The sequence below is a fragment of the Anomalospiza imberbis genome, unplaced genomic scaffold, assembly GCF_031753505.1.
Source record: "Anomalospiza imberbis isolate Cuckoo-Finch-1a 21T00152 unplaced genomic scaffold, ASM3175350v1 scaffold_177, whole genome shotgun sequence".
In the NCBI taxonomy this organism is placed as follows: Eukaryota; Metazoa; Chordata; class Aves; order Passeriformes; family Viduidae; genus Anomalospiza; species Anomalospiza imberbis.
In genome coordinates this window covers 1-18103 of record NW_027099811.1, presented here as the reverse complement: position 1 = coordinate 18103, position 18103 = coordinate 1, and the positions used below count along the sequence as shown (strand labels likewise).

Here is an 18103-nt window from a genome sequence, read left to right as displayed (position 1 = left end):
TTGGGTCCAAAAATGTGGATTTTGAGGTAAAAATGGGGATCTGGCGGGGGAAAGGGAGGTTTTGGGGGGGTAAAAGCCGATTTTTGGCTCACAAAGGGGAAATTTTTGGGAACAAAACCCTTTTTGGGGGGTCCCGGTGAGGATTTTTTTGGGATTTGGGTGAATTTGGGGGGAATTTTTTGGGAATTTTGGGGAATTTCGGGTGAATTTTGAGCGATTTTGGCGCCGCTCCGGGGGGGGGCTCAAAATGGCGGCGCCTCCTGAGGGGAGCAAAAATGGCGGGGAAAACGCCGGGAGTGGGCGTGGTTTCACCTGGCGGGGGCGGGGTCACGGCCAGGGCGTGGCCACACCACCGCGGGCGCGCCATTAATAATTAATTAACCACCAATTAATCACCAGGGCGTGGCCCTGTTGATTAGGGGGCGTGGCTTTGTCGCCCCCCACGCCCCTGCCGTCTCGCCCTATCATCCCCGCGGTTGCCATGACAACGCTCCCCCAACATGGCGCCGCCGCCCCGCTGGCTCCTGATTGGTTCTCCCGCCTCTCCGTGGGCGTGTCCCGACCAATCAGCGCTCTCCTTTCCTGAGGGGAGGGGGTGGGCTTGTGCCGCCTCCATTTTGTGGCGCGCGGCAGCGGCGGCAGGGCGGGAAACCCGCGGTGGGCGTGGCTTCCCCTGAGGGGGGGGGAGGGGGAAAGATTAGAGGGGCGTGGCTTACATCGCCCCGCCCAATCATCGCCCGCCGTTGGCGCGCCGCGCCCAATCAGCGCCTGGCTGCCGACCACGCCCCTCCTCCCCTCAGCGAAGCCCCGCCCACCTCTCCCCTCACGCCGCTCGCCCTCCCCCCCCCTCCCTCAGAGCCCCCCGCCCCTCCCCCCACCCGATCCCCCCCACCCCTCCCCCACCCCCACCCCTCCCCCTCCTCCTCCCTCCTCCTCCTCCTCCTCCTCCTCCTCCTCCTCCTCCCCGGCCGCGATTCGGTCGCGATTCGGTCGCGACTGTCGCGAGATGGACCCCGCGAACTGGAGCAGCTTCATCTTCCAGGTGGGGGGAGGGGCGGCGCTGCTGGGGGTGGGGGAGGGGTGGGTGGGGGAGGGTGGGGGATCGGACTGGGAGCGCTGGAGGGGGAGGGGCTGTTGTTGGGGGGGGGATGGGGGGAGGGAGGCTCGGACTGGGGGCACTGGGAGGGACTGGGAGGGACTGGGAGGGGTGGGGACAGCGGGGTGGGGCGGTACTGGGAGCACTGGGAGCACTGGGAGCTGTTACTGGTGGTACTGGGAGCACTGGGGGGGATGGGGTCACTGGTGTGGCTCTGTACTGGGAGCACTGGGAGCTGTTACTGGGAGCACTGGGAGCACTGGGGGTGATGGGGACACTGGTGTGGCTCTGTACTGGGAGCACTGGGAGCTGTTACTGGTGGTACTGGGAGCACTGGGGGTGATGGGGACACTGATGTGGCTCTGTACTGGGAGCACTGGGAGCACTGGGAGCTGTTACTGGTGGTACTGGGAGCACTGGGGGTGATGGGGACACCGGAGTGGCTCTGTACTGGGAGCACTGGGAGCTGTTACTGGGAGCACTGGGAGCTGTTACTGGTGGCACTGGGGGTGATGGGGACACTGGTGTGGCTCTGTACTGGGAGCACTGGGAGCACTGGGGGGGCTGAGGGGGCTGGTACTGGTGGCACTGGGAGCACTGGGAGCTGTCACTGGTGTTACTGGGAGCACTGGGGGTGATGGGGACACCGGAGTGGCTCTGTACTGGGAGCACTGGGAGCTGTTCCTGGTGTTACTGGGAGCACTGGGAGCACTGGGAGCTGTTACTGGTGGTACTGGGAGCACTGGGGGTGATGGGGACACTGGTGTGGCTCTGTACTGGGAGCACTGGGAGCTGTTACTGGTGGTACTGGCAGCACTGGGGGTGATGGGGACACCGGAGTGGCTCTGTACTGGGAGCACTGGGAGCTGTTACTGGTGTTACTGGGAGCACTGGGAGCGATGGGGGTGATGGGGACACCGGTGTGGCTCTGTACTGGGAGCACTGGGAGCACTGGGAGCTGTCACTGGTGTTACTGGGAGCACTGGGAGCTGTCACTGGTGTTACTGGGAGCACTGGGAGCTGTTCCTGGTGTTACTGGGAGCACTGGGAGCTGTCACTGGTGTTACTGGGAGCACTGGGAGCTGTCACTGGTGTTACTGGGAGCACTGGGAGCTGTTCCTGGTGTTACTGAGAGCACTGGGAGCGCTGGGGGAGCTGCTGCCGGTGTCACTGGTGTTACTGGGAGCACTGGGAGCTGTTACTGGTGTTACTGGGAGCACTGGGAGCTGTCACTGGTGTTACTGGGAGCACTGGGAGCTGTTACTGGTGTTACTGGGAGCACTGGGAGCTGTTACTGGTGTTACTGGGAGCACTGGGAGCTGTTACTGGTGTTACTGGGAGCACTGGGAGCGATGGGGGAGCTGCCGCCGGTGTTACTGGTGTTACTGGGAGCACTGGGAGCTGTTACTGGTGTTACTGGGAGCACTGGGAGCTGTCACTGGTGTTACTGGGAGCACTGGGAGCTGTTACTGGTGTTACTGGGAGCACTGGGAGCGATGGGGGAGCTGCTGCCGGTGTTACTGGTGTTACTGGGAGCACTGGGAGCTGTCACTGGTGTTACTGGGAGCACTGGGAGCTGTCACTGGTGTTACTGGGAGCACTGGGGGCGATGGGGGAGCTGCTGCCGGTGTTACTGGTGTTACTGGGAGCACTGGGAGCTGTCACTGGTGTTACTGGGAGCACTGGGAGCGCTGGGGGAGCTGCTGCCGGTGTTACTGGTGTTACTGGGAGCACTGGTGGCAGCACTGGGGACACCGGCTTGGCTCCCGTTACTGGTTTTACTGGTCAGTACTGGTGGTACTGGTCTGTTACTGGCCCATACTGGTGTAACCGGTGTATACTGGTCCATACTGACCCACACTGGTCCATACTGGTCTATACTGGATTTACTGGTCTATTACTGTTCTTACTGGTCCATACTGGTCTAAACTGGCCTAAACTGGTCCATACTGGTCCAAACTCATCCAAACTGGTTCATACTGGGTCCAAACTGGTCCATACTGACCCATACCAGTCTAAACTGGTCCATACTGGTCCGTACTGGTTTATACCGCTCCTTACTGGTCCATAGTGGTTTATACTGGTACTGGTCCACAGTGACCTGTACTGGTCCAAACTGCTCCCTACCAGTCCATACTGGTTTATACTGGTCTGTACTGGTTTATACTGCTCCATACCAGTCCATAGGGGTTTTTTACTGGTCTATAGTGGCCTATACTGGTCCAAACTGGTTTATACTGGTCCATACTGGCCTATAGTGACCCATACTGTCCAAACTGGTTATACTGGTCCGCACAGTCCAAACTGGTTTACACTGGTCTATAGTGACCCATACTGGTCCAAACTGGTTTATACTGGTCCACACCAGTCCAAACTGGTTTACACTGGCCTATAGTGACCCATACTGGTCCAAACTGGTTTATACTGGTCCACACCAGTCCAAACCGGTTTACACTGGCCTATAGTGACCCATACTGGTCCAAACTGGTTTATACTGGTCCACACCAGTCCAAACCGGTTTACACTGGTCTATAGTGACCCATACTGGTCCAAACTGGTTTATACTGGTCCACACCAGTCCAAACTGTTTTACACTGGTCTATAGTGACCCATACTGGTCCAAACCAGTCCAAACTGGTTTACACTGGTCTATAGTGACCCATACTGGTCCAAACTGGTCTATAGTGACCCATACTGGTCCAAACTGGTTTATACTGGTCCGCACCAGTCCAAACTGGTTTACACTGGTCTATAGTGACCCATACTGGTCCAAACTGGTCTATAGTGACCCATACTGGTCCAAACTGGTCTATAGTGACCCATACTGGTCCAAACTGGTTTCTACTGGTCCGCACCAGTCCAAACCGGTTTACACTGGCCCGCCTCTCTCCCCTCCCCCTCCCCAGGCCGCCGCTGCCCCTCCCCCCGCCCCCTCCCCCTCCCCCCCCCTCCCCGTCGACCTCCTGCCCCTCCCCCCGCCCCCGCCCACCCCCGACCCTCCCCCTCCCCCCCCGCCCCTCCCCCCCAAACCCCCACCATCGACCCCTCCCCCCTCAAAGCCCCGCCCCCTCCGCCGGCGACGTCGCCCCCCGAGACCGCGCCCGCCGCCGCGACGCCGGCGGTGACGTCGCCGCCGCGCAGGGGCAAGGGCGCCCCCTACGTGTGCGGGCTGTGCGCCAAGGAGTTCAAGAACGGCTACAACCTGCGGCGCCACCAGGCCACGCACGGCGCGCCCGGCGCCCCGAAACGCGGCCCCCGCCCCTCCCCCACCCTGCTGCCCCTCCCCCAAGACCTCCTCGATGCCACGCCCGCCCCGCAAGGCGAGGAGGGCGACGGCGCCGGGGCGGCGGCGGCGGCGCCGAAGCGCGCGGCGGGCGGCGGCGGCGGCGGCGGCGCGGAAGAGCCACGCGTGCGACACGTGCGGGAAGGCGTTCCGCGACGTCTACCACCTGAAGCGGCACCGGCTGTCGCACACGGACGAGCGGCCCTTCCAGTGCCCCGTGTGCCAGCAGCGCTTCAAGCGCAAGGACAGGATGGCGTCGCACGTGCGCTCGCACCAGGGACACGTGCACAAGCCCTACGCCTGCGGGCACTGCGGCAAGAGCTTCTCCAGGTGGGCGGCGCGGGGGGCACGGCCATGGGGTGTTGGGCGCGGTGGGGTATGGGGTCAGCGTTGGGTCACGGCGGCCGTTGGGTCATGGTGGTCATTGGGTCATGGTGGTCATTGGGTCACGGTGCGGTTTGGGGTCATCGTTGGGTCATGGTGGTCATTAGGTCACGGTGGTCATTGGGTCATGGCGGTCATTGGGTCATGGTAGGGTTTGGGGTCATCATTGGGTCATGGCGGTCGTTGGGTCATGGTGGTCATTGGGTCATGGTGGTCATTGGGTCATGGTGGTCATTGGGTCATGGCGGTCATTGGGTCACGGTGCGGTTTGGCATCATCTTTGGGTCATGGTGGTCATTGGGTCATGGTAGGGTTTGGGGTCATCGTTGGGTCATGGTGGTCATTGGGTCATGGCGGCCATTGGGTCACAGTGCGGTTTGGTGTCATCGTTGGGTCATGGCGGTCATTGGGTCATGGCGGTCATTGGGTCACGGTGGTCATTGGGTCATGGTGGGTCTTCATCACGGTGGTCATTGGGTCATGGTGGTCATTGGGTCATGGTAGGGTTTGGGGTCATCGTTGGGTCATGGTGGTCATTGGGTCATGGCGGCCATTGGGTCACAGTGCGGTTTGGTGTCATCGTTGGGTCATGGCGGTCATTGGGTCATGGCGGTCATTGGGTCATGGTGGTCATTGGGTCATGGTGGGTCTTCATCACGGTGGTCATTGGGTCATGGTGGTCATTGGGTCATGGTAGGGTTTGGGGTCATCGTTGGGTCATGGTGGTCATTGGGTCATGGCGGCCATTGGGTCACAGTGCGGTTTGGTGTCATCGTTGGGTCATGGCGGTCATTGGGTCATGGCGGTCATTGGGTCATGGCGGTCATTGGGTCACGGTGGTCATTGGGTCATGGTGGGGTTTGAGGTCATCGTTGGGTCATGGTGGTCATTGGGTCATGGTAGGGTTTGGGGTCATCGTTGGGTCATGGTGGTCATTGGGTCATGGCGGCCATTGGGTCACAGTGCGGTTTGGTGTCATCGTTGGGTCATGGCGGTCATTGGGTCATGGCGGTCATTGGGTCACGGTGGTCATTGGGTCATGGTGGGTCTTCATCACGGTGGTCATTGGGTCATGGTGGTCATTGGGTCATGGTAGGGTTTGGGGTCATCGTTGGGTCATGGTGGTCATTGGGTCATGGCGGCCATTGGGTCACAGTGCGGTTTGGTGTCATCGTTGGGTCATGGCGGTCATTGGGTCATGGCGGTCATTGGGTCATGGTGGTCATTGGGTCATGGTGGGTCTTCATCACGGTGGTCATTGGGTCATGGTGGTCATTGGGTCATGGTAGGGTTTGGGGTCATCGTTGGGTCATGGTGGTCATTGGGTCATGGCGGCCATTGGGTCACAGTGCGGTTTGGTGTCATCGTTGGGTCATGGCGGTCATTGGGTCATGGCGGTCATTGGGTCATGGCGGTCATTGGGTCACGGTGGTCATTGGGTCATGGTGGGTTTGAGGTCATCGTTGGGTCATGGTGGTCATTGGGTCACGGTGCGGTTTGGGGTCATCATTGGGTCATGGTGGTCATTGGGTCATGGTGGGTTTCATCATGGTGGCCATTGGGTCATGGTGGCCATTGGCTCATGGTGGTCATTGGCTCATGGTGGTCATTGGCTCATGGTGGTCATTGGGTCGTGGTGGGGTTTGGGGTCATCGTTGGGTCATGGTGGTCATTGGGTCACGTTGGTCATTGGGTCATGGCGGTCATTGGGGTCATGGCGGTCATTGGGTCATGGAGGGGTTTGGGGTCATCGTTGGGGTCATGGGGGTCATTGGTCATGGTGGTCATTGGCTCATGGTGGTCATTGGGTCGTGGTAGGGTTTGCTCATGGTGGCCTTTGGGTCATGGTGGTCATTGGGTCATGGTGGTCATTGGGTCACGGTGCGGTTTGGGGTCATCGTTGGGTCATGGTGGTCATTAGGTCACGGTGGTCATTGGTCATGGCGGTCATTGGGTCGTGGTGCAGTTTGGGGTCATCGTTGGGTCACGGCGGCCGTTGGGTCACGGTGGCCATTGGGTCATGGCGGTCATTGGGTCACGGTGGCCATTGGGTCATTGCGGTCATTGGTCGTGGTGCAGTTTGGGGTCATCGTTGGGTCATGGCGGTCATTGGGTCATGGCAGTCATTGGCTCATGGTGGTCATTGGGTCATGGTAGGGTTTGGCTCATGGTGGCCTTTGGGTCATGGCGGTCATTGGGTCATGGTGGGGTTTGGGGTCATCGTTGGGTCATGGTGGCCATTGGGTCACAGTGGCCATTGGGTCATGGCGGGTCATTGGGTCATGGTGGTGTTTGGGGTCATCGTTGGGTCATGGTGGTCATTGGATCATGGTGGCCTTTGGGTCATGGTGGTCATTGGGTCATGGAGGGTGTTTGGGGTCATCGTTGGGTCATGGGGGTCATTGGTCATGGCGGTCATTGGGTCATGGTGGTCATTGGGTCATGGCGGTCATGAGGGGTTTGGGGTCATCGTTGGGTCATGGCGGTCATTGGGTCATGGTGGGTCTTCATCATGGTGGCCATTGGGTCATGTTGTCATTGGCTCATGGTGGTCATTGGGTCATGGCCGGTCATTGGGTCATGGAGGGGTTTGGGGTCATCGTTGGGTCATTGGCGGTCATTGGGTCATGGTAGGGTTTGGCTCATGGTGGTCATTGGGTCATGATGGTGTTTGGGGTCATCGTTGGGTCATGGTGGTCATTGGGTCACGGTGCGGTTTGGGGTCATCGTTGGGTCATGGTGGTCATTGGGTCATGGTGGTCATTGGGTCATGGCGGTCATTGGGTCGTGGTGGGGTTTGGGGTCATCGTTGGCTCATGGTGGCCTTTGGGTCATGGTGGTCATTGGGTCATGGTGGCCTTTGGGTCATGGTGGTGTTTGGGGTCATCGTTGGGTCATGGCAGTCATTGGGTCATGGTGGGTTTGGGTCATGGTGGGTCTTCATCATGGTGGTCATTGGGTCATGGTGGTCATTGGGTCATGGCGGTCGCTGGGTCATGGCGATCATTGGGTCATGGCGGTCATTGGGTCATGGTGGTCATTGGGTCATGGCGGTCATTGGCTCATGGTGGTCATTGGGTCATGGTGGGGTTTGTGGTCATCGTTGGGTCATGGTGGTCATTGGGTCATGGTGGTCATTGGGTCACGTGGTGTTTGGGGTCATCATTGGGTCATGGTGGTCATTGGGTCACGGTGGCCATTGGGTCATTGTTGGGTCACGGTGGGTCTGGTGGGACTTGGGGACATCATCCTGGTCACTGGAGGACACTGGCCAGGCACGGGTGGTCACTGGTCACACCAGTGGTCACTGGTCACACCAGTGGTCACCAGGGACACTGGCCAGTCACTGGTCACACCAGTGGTCACTGGGGACACTGGCCAGTCACTGGTCACACAGTGGTCACTGGTCACACCAGTGGTCACCAGGGACACTGGCCAGTCACTGGTCACACCAGTGGTCACTGGGGACACTGGCCAGTCACTGGTCACACCAGTGGTCACTGGGGACACTGGCCAGTCACTGGTCACACCAGTGGTCACTGGTCAGTCACTGGTCACTGCTGGTCACTCCCCCAGGCCGGACCACCTGAACAGCCACGTCCGGCAGGTGCACTCCACCGAGCGGCCCTTTCAAGTGCCAGGTGAGCCACGCCCACTGACCGCTGACCACGCCCACCCACCACACCCACCCTGACCACTGACCCCGCCCACACTGACCCCTTGACCCCTGAGTGACCCCAGAGTGACCCCTTGACCCTGAGTGACCCCTGAGTGACCCCTTGACCCTGAGTGACCCCAGAGAAACCCCTTGACCCCCCAAATGACCCCTGAATGACCCCTGAGTGACCCCTTGACCACCTGAGTGACCCCTGACCACCTGAGTGACCACCTGACAACTTGACCACCCCAATGACCTCCGAGTGACCCCTTGACCACTGACTGACCCCTTGATTCCCTGACTGACCCCTTGACCCCTGAGTGACCCCAAACCACCCCTGGATGACCCCTTGACCACCCCAATGACCCCTGAGTGACCCCAAACCACCCGAGTGACCTCAGAGTGACCCCTTGACCACCTGAGTGACCCCTTAACTCCCTGACTGACCCCTTGACCCCTGAGTGACCCCAAACCACCCCTGGATGACCCCTTGACCACCCCAATGACCCCTGAGTGACCCCTTGACCACCCGAGTGACCTCAGAGTGACCCTTGACCACCTGAGTGACCCCTTAACTCCCTGACTGACCCCTTGACCCCTGAGTGACCCCAAACCACCCCCTGGATGACCCCTTGACCACCCCAATGACCTCTAAGTGACCCCTTGACCACCCCAATGCCCACCTGAGTGACCCTTGACCACCCCAATGACCCCTGAGTGACCCCTTGACCACCTGAGTGACCCCTGAGTGACCCCTTGACCACCCGAGTGACCTCAGAGTGACCCCTTGACCACCCCAATGACCTCTAAGTGACCCCTTGACCACCTGAGTGACCCCAAACCACCCCGCGTGACGTTTTGACCCCCGAATGACCCCTGAGTGACCCCTTGACCACCTGAGTGACCCCTTAACTCCCTGACTGACCCCTTGACCCCTGAGTGACCCCAAACCACCCCTGGATGACCCCTTGACCACCCCAATGACCCCTGGATGACCCCTTGACCACCCCAATGACCTCTAAGTGACCCCTTGACCCCCGAATGACCCGGGGTGACCCCTTGACCACCCCAATGACCTCTAAGTGACCCCTTGACCACCCCAATGACCTCTAAGTGACCCCTTGACCACCCCAATGACCACCTGACCCCCTTGACCACCTGAGTGACCCCTGAGTGACCCCTTGACCCCCCGAACGACCCCGGGGTGACCCCTTGACCACCTGAGTGACTCCTTGACCACCTGAGTGACCACCTGACAACTTGACGACCCCAATGACCTCTGAGTGACCCCTTGACCACCCCAATGACCCCGGGGTGACCCCTTGACCACCTGAGTGACCCCAAACCACCCCGCGTGATGTTTTGACCCCTGAGTGACCCCTTGACCACCCCAATGACCCCTGAGTGACCCCTTGACCACCCCAATGACCTCTAAGTGACCCCTTGACCACCTGAGTGACCCCCTTGACCACCTGAGTGACCCCAAACCACCCTGGATGACCCCTTGACCACCCCAATGACCACCTGAGTGACCCTTGACCACCCGCGTGACCCCTTGACCACCCAATGACCTCTAAGTGACCCCTTGACCACCCCAATGACCACCTGACCCCTTGACCACCTGAGTGACCCCTGAGTGACCCCTTGACCCCCCGGACGACCCCGGGGTGACCCGCGAGTGACCGGCCGGCCCCCGCAGACGTGCGAGGCGGCGTTTGCCCACGCGTGACCGGCTGCGGGCCCACGCCGTGCGGCACGAGGACAAGGTGCCGTGCCACGTCTGCGGGAAGCTGCTGAGCGCCGCCTACGTCAGCGACCACCTGCGCGTGCACGGCCCCGCCACCCCCGCGGCCACGCCCCCGCCAGAGGTGGGGCAGGGGCCAGCGGCCGCGGGGGATTGGCCAGCGGCTAGTGGGGGTGGTCAGAGGGCGTGGTCAGTGGGTGTGGTCAGTGTTGTCAATGGGTGTGCTCAGTGGGCGTGGTCAGTGGGTGTGGTCAGTGGTGTGGTCACTGGGCGTGGGTCAGGAGGTGTGTTCGTTGGGTGTGGTCAGGGGGTGTGGTCAGTGATCAGTGGGTGTGGTCAATGGGTGTGGTCAGTGGGTGTGGTCAATGGGTGTGGTCAGTGGGTGTAGTCAGTGGTCAGTGGGTGTGGTCAGTGTTGGTCAGTGGGTGTGGTCAATGGGTGTGGTCAATTGTCAGTGGTGTGGTCAGTGGGTGTGGTCAGTGGGGGTGGTCAGAGGCGTGGTCAGTGGGGGTGGTCAATGGGTGTGGGTAAATAGAGGGTGTGGTCAGTGGTCAGTGGTCAGTGGGTGTGGTCAGTGGGTGTGGTCAGTGGGCGTGGTCAGTGCTCAGTGGGGTGTGGTCAGTGGGTGTGGTCAGTGCTCAGTGGGTGTGGTCAGTGGGTGTGGTCAGTGCTCAGTGGGTGTGGTCAGTGGGTGTGGGTCAATGGTCAGTGAGTGTGGTCTGGGTGTGTTCAGTGGGTGTGGTCAATGGGTGTGGTTATTGGTTAGTGGGTGTGGTCTGGGTGTGGTCAGTGGGTGTGGTCAATGGGTGTGGTTATTGGTTAGTGGGTGTGGTCTGGGTGTGGTCAGTGGGTGTGGTCAATGGGTCTGTGGTTATTGGTTAGTGGGTGTGGTCTGGGTGTGGTCAGTGGGTGTGGTCAGTGGGTGTGGTCAAAGGGTGTGGTTAATGGTCAATGGGTGTGGTCAGTGGGTGTGGTCTGGGTGTGTTCAGTGGGTGTGGTCAATGGGTGTGGTAATTGGGAGTGGCAATTGGTCAGTGGGTGTGGTCCCTGGGTGTGGCCAGTGGGTTGTGGTCAGTGCTCAGTGGGTGTGGTCAGTCCTCAGTGGGTGTGGTCAGTGCTCAGTGGGTGTGGCCAACACCCCCTACATTGACCACCGGTGTGTGCGTGGCCCCGCCCCCCGCGGCCACGCCCCAGCTCTGGCCGGGGAGGGGTCAGCGGTCAGTGGGGGAGGGGTCAGCGGTCAGTGGGGGAGGGGTCAGCGGTCAGTGGGGGAGGGGTCAGTGGTCAGTGGGGGAGGGGTCAGCGGTCAGTGGGGGAGGGGTCAGCGGGGGAGGGGAAGGGGGGGAGGGTTTGTGGCCCGCTAAGGGGGCGGGAGAGAGCACGGAGGGGGGGGCGTGGCAAAAGAGGGTGTGGTCAGTGGGTGTGGTCGTGGGGGAGGGGCCAGACGGTTTGGGGGAGGGGATTTTTGGGGTCATGGTGGGGGAGGGGCCGTGAGAATTGAGGGGGAGGGGGAGGTCACGAACGGTGGGGGAGGGGCTTCTGTGGGCGGGGCCGGGGGGGCTTTTCCCCCCCCTCCCCTCCAGATGGGGGAGGGGCCACTCCCTGACCCCTCCCCCTTTTTTTCTTTCCTCTCCCCTCCCCCTCCTCCCCCGCAGGTTCCGGCTGCCCCGCCCCCAGCCCCGCCCCCGCCCCTCCCCCACCCCTGGACGGGACCCCCGGGGGCAGCCAGGGCTGGTGAGGGGGGAGGGGCCACCCCTCCCAAAGCCCCTCCCCCACCCCAAAACCCGCCCCACTCCCCCCCTTGCAAGCCCCGCCCCCAAACGGGGGAGGGGGGAGGGGAACCAATAAAAAACCTGAGTTCCGACAAATGGCTCCGCCCCCTTTTTTTTTTTTTTTTCCCACGATGGAGGCGCGGGATTGGCTGGGGAGGGAGGGGGCGGGGCCGAGGGGGGGGGCGGTGACGTCACGGCCACGCCCAGCCGGGAAATTCCCGGGGATTTCGGCAGGAAAATCGGGATTTCGGGCAGAGGCGTTCCCGACTTCCGGCCCCAAATTCCGGATTTTTCCGCCCAAAATGGAAGCGTTGGACCCCAAAACTTTTCACTTTTTGACCCGAAACCGAACGCCGGGATCCGGGATTTCCCCCGCCTCGGATTATCGCGGTTTCCCCCCAAAAAACGGCGAAATTCCGCCCCCAAAATCCCGAATTCTGGGGAGAGCCCAAGACGAAACGTTCGGGCCCAAAACTGGGAATTTCTCACCCAAACTCGGAATTTTCCCGCCGGAATTTTCCCGTCCTGCAGCCGAAATGGAAATTTTGGGCCGAAAAGCGACGGTTTTCCCCCAAAACTTGGGGATTTCGGCAGCACCTGGAGAAGTTCGGCGCCAAAAACGGAGAATTTTGGCCCCAAATCGGGAATTCTGACCCCCAACTTGAATTTTTTTTTTGTTTCCCAGAGTTGAATTTTTTAATGAAATTTAATTTTTTTTTACCAGAAACTGGGAATTCCCGACCCCAAATTGCGACTTTTTGGGCCAAAATCAATTTTTTTTCTCTAAATCCCGATTTTTTTGCACTGAAATTCAAAAATTTTAACCCGAAATTAAATGAAATCAAACAAAACTAAATTAAATTAAACTTAATTAATTTTTTCCTTCCCAATTTAAAATTATTTTTTGCCCAAATTTGGAATTTTCCACCGCAAATTCCAGGATTTCCTCAAAAATCACTTTTTTTTTTTCCCAAAATTGACTTTTTTCCCCCAAAAATTCCCATTTTTCACGCCCAAATCACTTTTTATCCCCTAAAAGCCACAAATTTTCCATTAAAAACCCCCGAATTTTCCAAAAATATTTTTATTTCCTGCCCTAAAATCCATTTTTTTGCCTTTAAAATCCATTTTTTTGCCTTTAAAATCCATTTTTTTCCTTCAAAAATTCAATTTTTCCCAAAAAAAATTCGGATTTTTCCCCAAAAATTCCGTTTTTTTTCCTTCTGAATTCGAAATTTTCCCCCCAAAAATTGGATTTCGCAAAAATTCCATTTTTAACCTGAAAATTTCCATTTTTCCCACCCAAAATCCAATTTTTCTTCCTAAAATTCATTTTCCCCCCAAAAAAATCCCGATTTTTTCCCCCCCCAAAATTCCCAAATTTCCCCCCAAAATCGGCGCGAGCTCGAGCCGCGGCCACTGGCGGTCAGTGGTCACTCAGTGGTCACTCAGTGGTCACTCAGTGGTCAGTGGTCACTCAGTGGTCACTCAATGGTCAGTGGCCACTCAGTGGTCACTCAGTGGTCAGTGGTCACTCAGTGGTCACTCAGTGGTCACTCGGACATGTTGATGACCAGTGGTCACTCTGTGGGCCACTCAGCAGGTCAGTGTCACTCTGTGGTCACTCAGTGGTCACTCAATGGTCAGTGGTCACTCAGTGGTCACTCACACATGTTGATGACCAGTGGTCACTCAGTGGTCACTCGGGTCACTTGGACATGTTGGTGACAGTGGTCACTCAGCAGTCAGTGGCCACTCAGCGGTCACTCAGTGGTCAGTGGTCACTCAGTGGTCACTCTGTGGCCACTCAGTGGTCACTCGGACATGTTGATGACCAGTGGCCACTCAGCGGTCAGTGGTCACTCAGTGGTCACTCAGTGGTCACTCAGCAGTCAGTGGCCATCTCAGCGGTCACTCAGTGGTCAGTGTTCATCAGGGGTCACTCCGTGGTCACTCAGGGGTCACTCCAGAAGGTCGATGACCAGTTCAGGGGCTTGGTGGTCACTCTGTGGCCACTCAGGCGGTCACTCCAAGGCCAATCTAGCGGTCACTCAGTGGTCACTCAGTGGGTCACTCTGTGGTCACTCAGTGACCAGTCCTTGTGGTCACTCCGTGGTCATTTCTGGCATCACTTCCAGTGGTCACTCCGTGGCCACTCTGTGGTCACTCCAAGGGTCACTCCTTGACCAGTCAGTGGTCACTCCGTGGTCATTCCATGGTCACTTCCAGGGGTCACTCAGTGGTCACTCCAAGGGTCACTCCAAGGCCAATCCAGTGGTCACTCAGTGGTCACTCAGTGACCAGTCCATGGTCACTCCATGGTCACCGCCAGGGGTCACTCAGTGGTCACTCAGTGGTCACTCAGTGGTCACTCAGTGGTCAGTGGTCACTCAGTGGTCACTCAATGGTCAGTGGTCACTCAGTGGTCACTCAGTGGTCAATCAGGGACACTCGGACATGTTGACCAGTGGTCACTCAGTGGCCACTCAGCGGTCAGTGGTCACTCAGTGGTCACTCAGTGGTCACTCAATGGTCAGTGGTCACTCGGTCACTCACACATGTTGATGACCAGTGGCCACTCAGCGGTCAGTGGTCACTCAGTGGTCACTCAGTGGTCACTCAGCAGTCAGTGGCCACTCAGCGGTCACACAGTGGTCAGTGTTCACTCAGGGGTCACTCAGGGGTCACTCCAGAAGGTCGATGACCAGCTCGGGGCTCGGTGGTCACTCTGTGCCACTCAGCGGTCACTCCAAGGCCAATCCAGCGGTCACTCAGTGGTCACTCAGTGGTCCCTCAGTGGTCACTCAGTGGTCACTGTGGGGCCATCCAGGGGTCCTTGGGGCAGTGGTCACTCAGTGGTCACTCAGTGGTCCCTCAGTGGTCATTGTGGGGCCATCCAGGGGTCCTTGGGGCAGTGGTCACTCAGTGGTCACTCTGTGGTCACTCTGTGGTCACTCAGTGACCAGTCCTTGTGGTCACTCCGTGGTCATTTCTGGCATCACTTCCAGTGGTCACTCCGTGGCCACTCTGTGTCACTCCAAGGGTCACTCCTTGACCAGTCCAGTGGTCACTCCGTGGTCATTCCATGGTCACTTCCAGGGGTCACTCAGTGGTCACTCCAAGGCCAATTCAGTGGTCACTCAGTGGTCACTCCAAGGCCAATTCAGTGGTCACTCAGTGGTCACTCAGTGACCAGTCCATGGTCACTTCCAGGGGTCACTCAGTGGTCACTCAGAGGTCAGTGGTCACTCAGTGGTCACTCCATGTCACTCCATGGTCAATTCCAGGGGTCACTCAGTGGTCACTCAGTGGTCACTCAGTGGTCACTCAGTGGTCACTCCTGGCCACAGAACGCGGCGTGAGCCCCCCAGGGCGACCTCCTCCGGCCGCAGCGATGGCGACTTCGGCCATCAGAGTGACCACAGCAACGGCCAGCGGCTGCTGGGGGAGGGGCACCTGCGGACAGCGGTCAGCGGTCACTCGGTGGTCACTCAGTGGTCAGTGGTCACTCAGGGGGTCACTCAGTGGTCAGTGGTCACTCATGGTCACTCAGTGGTCACTCAGTGGTCACTCGGTCACTCAGGGCCACTCAGTGGTCACTCAGGGCTCAGTGGTCACTTGGGTCACTCAGGGGTCCACTCAGTGGTCACTCAGTGGTCACTCAGTGGTCAGTGGTCACTCAGTGGTCACTCAGTGGTCACTCAGTGGTCACTCACAGGTCAGTGGTCACTCATTGGTCACTCAGTGGTCACTCTGGTCACTCATTGGTCACTCAGTGGTCAGTGGTCACTCTGGTCACTCAGTGGTCACTCAGTGGTCCACTCAGTGGTCAGTGGTCAGTGGTCACTCACTGGTCACTCATTGGTCACTCAGTGGTCACTCATGGTCACTCAGTGGTCACTCAGTGGTCACTCAGTGGTCAGTGGTCACTCTGGTCACTCAGTGGTCACTCAAGTGGTCAGTGGTCACTCTGGTCACTCAGTGGTCACTCAGTGGTCATTCAGTGGTCATTCAGTGGTCACTCAGTGGTCACTCAGTTGTCACTGGTCACTCAGTGGTCAGTGGTCACTCAGTGGTCACTCAGGGTCACTCACTGGTCACTCAGTGGTCACTCAGGGTCACTCACAGGTCAGTGGTCACTCACTGGTCACTCAGTGGTCAGTGGTCACTCTGGTCACTCAGTGGTCACTCAGTGGTCAGTGGTCACTCAGTGGTCACTCAGTTGTCACTCAGTGGTCACTCAGTGGTCAGTGGTCACTCTGGTCACTCAGTGGTCACTCACAGGTCAGTGGTCACTCACTGGTCACTCTGGTCACTCAGTGGCCACTCTGTGGTCACTCACAGGTCAGTGGTCACTCACTGGTCACTCAGTGGTCACTCAGTGGTCCCTCAGTGGTCACTCACTGGTCACTGGTCACTCTGGTCACTCAGTGGTCACTCAGCGGTCACTCAGTGGTCACTCATTGGTCACTCACAGGTCACTGGTCACTCTGGTCACTCAGTGGTCACTCACAGGTCAGTGGTCACTCAGTGGTCACTCAGTGGTCACTCAGTGGTCACTCAGTGGTCACTCAGTGGTCAGTGGTCAGTGGTCACTCAGTGGTCACTCAGTGGTCACTCAGTGGTCACTCAGTGGTCACTCAGTGGTCAGTGGTCAGTGGTCACTCAGTGGTCACTCAGTGGTCACTCACAGGTCACTGGTCACTCAGTGGTCACTCAGTGGTCACTCTGGGGTCACTCACAGGTCAGTGGTCACTCACTGGTCACTCTGGTCACTCAGTGGTCACTCAGTGGTCACTCAGTGGTCACTCAGGGTCACTCACTGGTCACTCACTGGTCACTCATGGTCACTCAGTGGTCACTCACTGGTCACTCAGTGGTCACTCAGTGGTCACTCAGTGGTCACTCAGTGGTCACTCACAGGTCAGTGGTCACTCACTGGTCACTCTGGTCACTCAGTGGTCAGTGGTCACTCAGTGGTCAGTGGTCACTCAGTGGTCACTCAGCGGTCACTCAGTGGTCACTCAGCGGTCACTCAGTGGTCACTCAGAGGTCAGTGGTCACTCAGTGTCACTCAGTGGTCAATGGTCACTCAGCGGTCACTCAGTGGTCACTCAGTGGTCACTCACAGGTCAGTGGTCACTCAGTGGTCACTCAGTGGTCACTCATTGGTCACTCAGGGTCACTCACTGGTCACTCAGTGGTCACTCACTGGTCACTGGTCACTCTGGTCATTCAGTGGTCACTCAGTGGTCACTCACAGGTCACTGGTCACTCAGTGGTCACTCAGAGGTCAGTGGTCACTCAGTGGTCACTCACTGGTCACTCACAGGTCATTGGTCACTCAGCGGTCACTCAGTGGTCACTCACTGGTCACTCAGTGGTCACTCAGTGGTCACTCACAGGTCACTGGTCACTCAGAGGTCAGTGGTCACTCAGTGGTCACTCAGTGGTCACTCAGAGGTCAGTGGTCACTCAGTGGTCACTCAGTGGTCACTCATGGTCACTCAGTGGTCACTCACTGGTCACTCTGGTCACTCAGTGGTCACTCACTGGTCACTCATGGTCACTCAGTGGTCACTCAGTGGTCACTCAGTGGTCAGTGGTCACTCAGTTGTCACTCAGTTGTCACTCAGTGGTCACTCAGTGGTCACTCAGTGGTCAGTGGTCACTCAGTGGTCACTCACTGGTCATTCAGTGGTCACTCAGTGGTCACTCGGGTCAGTGGTCACTCAGTGGTCAGTGGTCACTCAGTGGTCACTCACTGGTCACTCATGGTCACTCAGTGGTCACTCATGGTCACTCACTGGTCACTCAGTGGTCACTCAGTGGTCACTCACTGGTCACTCAGTGGTCACTCAGTGGTCACTCACTGGTCAGTGGTCACTCATGGTCACTCAGCGGTCACTCAGTGGTCACTCACCTGCTGGCCCAGGTTGGCGAAGGCGTTCCCGTAGGCTCCGCCCCCCAGCAGCCCCTCCCCCACCGCCAGCGCCGCGGCCACGCCCAGCCCGGGCAGGAGGTGATTGACAGCCACGGCGGCCAATAGGAACGCGGCCAGCAGCACCTGGGGGCGGGGCAGCGAGGGGAGGGGAAATGGGGGAAAAAAGGGGGAAATGGGGAAAAATGAGTTAGAAAATGGGGAAAAATGGGGAAAAAATGGGGG

The 18103-nt window shown here is 58.5% G+C and overlaps 1 protein-coding gene across 1 annotated transcript; it reads left to right on the top strand.

Annotated features, from left to right (window-relative positions):
• Window positions 1-1006: 1006 nt before the first annotated feature.
• On the top strand, window positions 1007-11903 carry LOC137466337 (myc-associated zinc finger protein-like). The gene is given in 7 exon segments (XM_068178098.1): window positions 1007-1094; window positions 4003-4474; window positions 4476-4709; window positions 8340-8404; window positions 9025-9076; window positions 10121-10332; window positions 11821-11903. Coding segments are annotated over 7 exon segments (1206 nt in total).
• The last annotated feature ends 6200 nt before the right edge of the window (window positions 11904-18103 follow it).